At 66.9% G+C, this 1,429-nt stretch overlaps 1 protein-coding gene across 1 annotated transcript; it reads right to left on the reverse strand.

Moving 5' to 3' along the window:
* Positions 1-369: 369 nt before the first annotated feature.
* Positions 370-1,111, reverse strand: LOC105503876 (laminin subunit alpha-5-like; the record flags this gene model as incomplete). Its single annotated transcript, XM_011930975.1, has 3 exons — positions 370-519; positions 620-800; positions 1,011-1,111. Coding segments are annotated over 3 exons (432 nt in total), but the record flags the coding sequence as incomplete, so codon positions are not given.
* Between the last annotated feature and the right edge of the window lie 318 nt (positions 1,112-1,429).

The raw sequence follows: 1,429 nt of genomic DNA on the forward strand, positions 1-1,429 counted from the left end.
GGGGCCAGTGGAGGAGGTACAACCAGCGGAGGGGCGGGGCCAGCGGAGGGGCAGGGCCAGAGGGTGAGGCGGGGCCAGAGGGTGAGGCGGTGCCAGTGGAAGGGTGGGGTCAGTGGGGGAGGCAGGGCCAGCAGATGGGGCGGGGCCAGGGCACACAGGAAGGCTAAGGACAGTAGAGGGGAGCAGCCAGCATTGGAGCCACAGCGCTCCTCAGCATGGATGGAGTTGGACAGGCATGGGTCTCTTGGGAAATGGAAGGCAGCTGGGACCACTCTGGGAGGTTGAAGTTAACACAGGGGTCACCAGGCAGTGTAGGACTTGGAATCCCACTCCACCCAGGTGTGGGGAAGTGGGGTGTTGAGGACGCACCTTCACAGTGGACGCTGTGGTCCCCAGGCCCACCTGGAACAGGCACCTGATGCTGCTGGCTGCAGGTGTCACAGCGCTCCCCACTGAGCCCTGGGGGGCAGGTGCAGCGGCCCGTGTGAGGGTCACAGCGGCCCCCAGGGCACTGGCAGCCTGTAGTGGGGGGCTTGGGTGAGCATGGCCAGCCTGGGACCTTGGGGCATCCCCCATTCAGAAGTCCCCATCCACCCTCCTGTGACCTGCCAGCACTCACGCCTGCAGCCCTGCTCAGGGAGCCCCCAGTAGCCAGGGGCACACTCGCGGCATTGGGGTCCCATGGTCCCTGGTCGGCAGTGGCACTGTCCGCTCTGAGGGTGGCACTCAGAGCCCTCGGCGGCAGGTCCACAAGCACACGGGCGGCAGCCCCCGCAGCCGTCGAAGCCAAAATGTCCCTCCTGTGGCACAGGCTGTAGTGACTGCCCTGCCCAGCCCTCAAGACTGTCCCAGACCAACCAGGAGGCCAGGGGTCCTGCCCATCTGGCCCTGCCCCCTGAGGCTCTGCCCATCAAACACCACCCCTCAGTCCCACCTATCAGCCTCTCCCCAGGCCCCAACTCCAGTCCCTAGGCCCCACCCACCCAGCCCTGCTTACCGCACAGCCTTACCTGACAGCGGTCACAGCGCCGCCCAGTCACACCCGCCTTGCACAGGCATTGCCCGCTGTGGGGGTTGCAGGCCTCTGTTCCACATGGGGCACAGTCGCACCCTGCAGAAGGGGTCCATGACTGCAGCCCTGGGCCGTCTCACCCCCTAGGTAGCCCCTAGGCACCCCACTAAGCCCTCACTTCACTGCCTCCTGCTCTGCCAGCTCCAGGCCGCCAGACCACCCAGCTGCCCACTCCTGTCCCAGCCTGGCCCCACTCCCCAGCTGCCTCCGCTGGGCCCGAGGGACCTGCAGACTCCCCACCATGGCCTGCCCTGCTCTGATGGCTGGTGTCCGTTGCCAGTGGCGGGGCATTGCTGGTGGTGTCTGTGAAGGGGGCCTGATTGTGGGGGGAGAGGGGATGTGATCGTGAAGTGGGGG

The sequence above is a fragment of the Colobus angolensis genome, unplaced genomic scaffold (assembly GCF_000951035.1).
Source record: "Colobus angolensis palliatus isolate OR3802 unplaced genomic scaffold, Cang.pa_1.0 Scaffold8872, whole genome shotgun sequence".
NCBI classification, from domain to species: Eukaryota; Metazoa; Chordata; class Mammalia; order Primates; family Cercopithecidae; genus Colobus; species Colobus angolensis.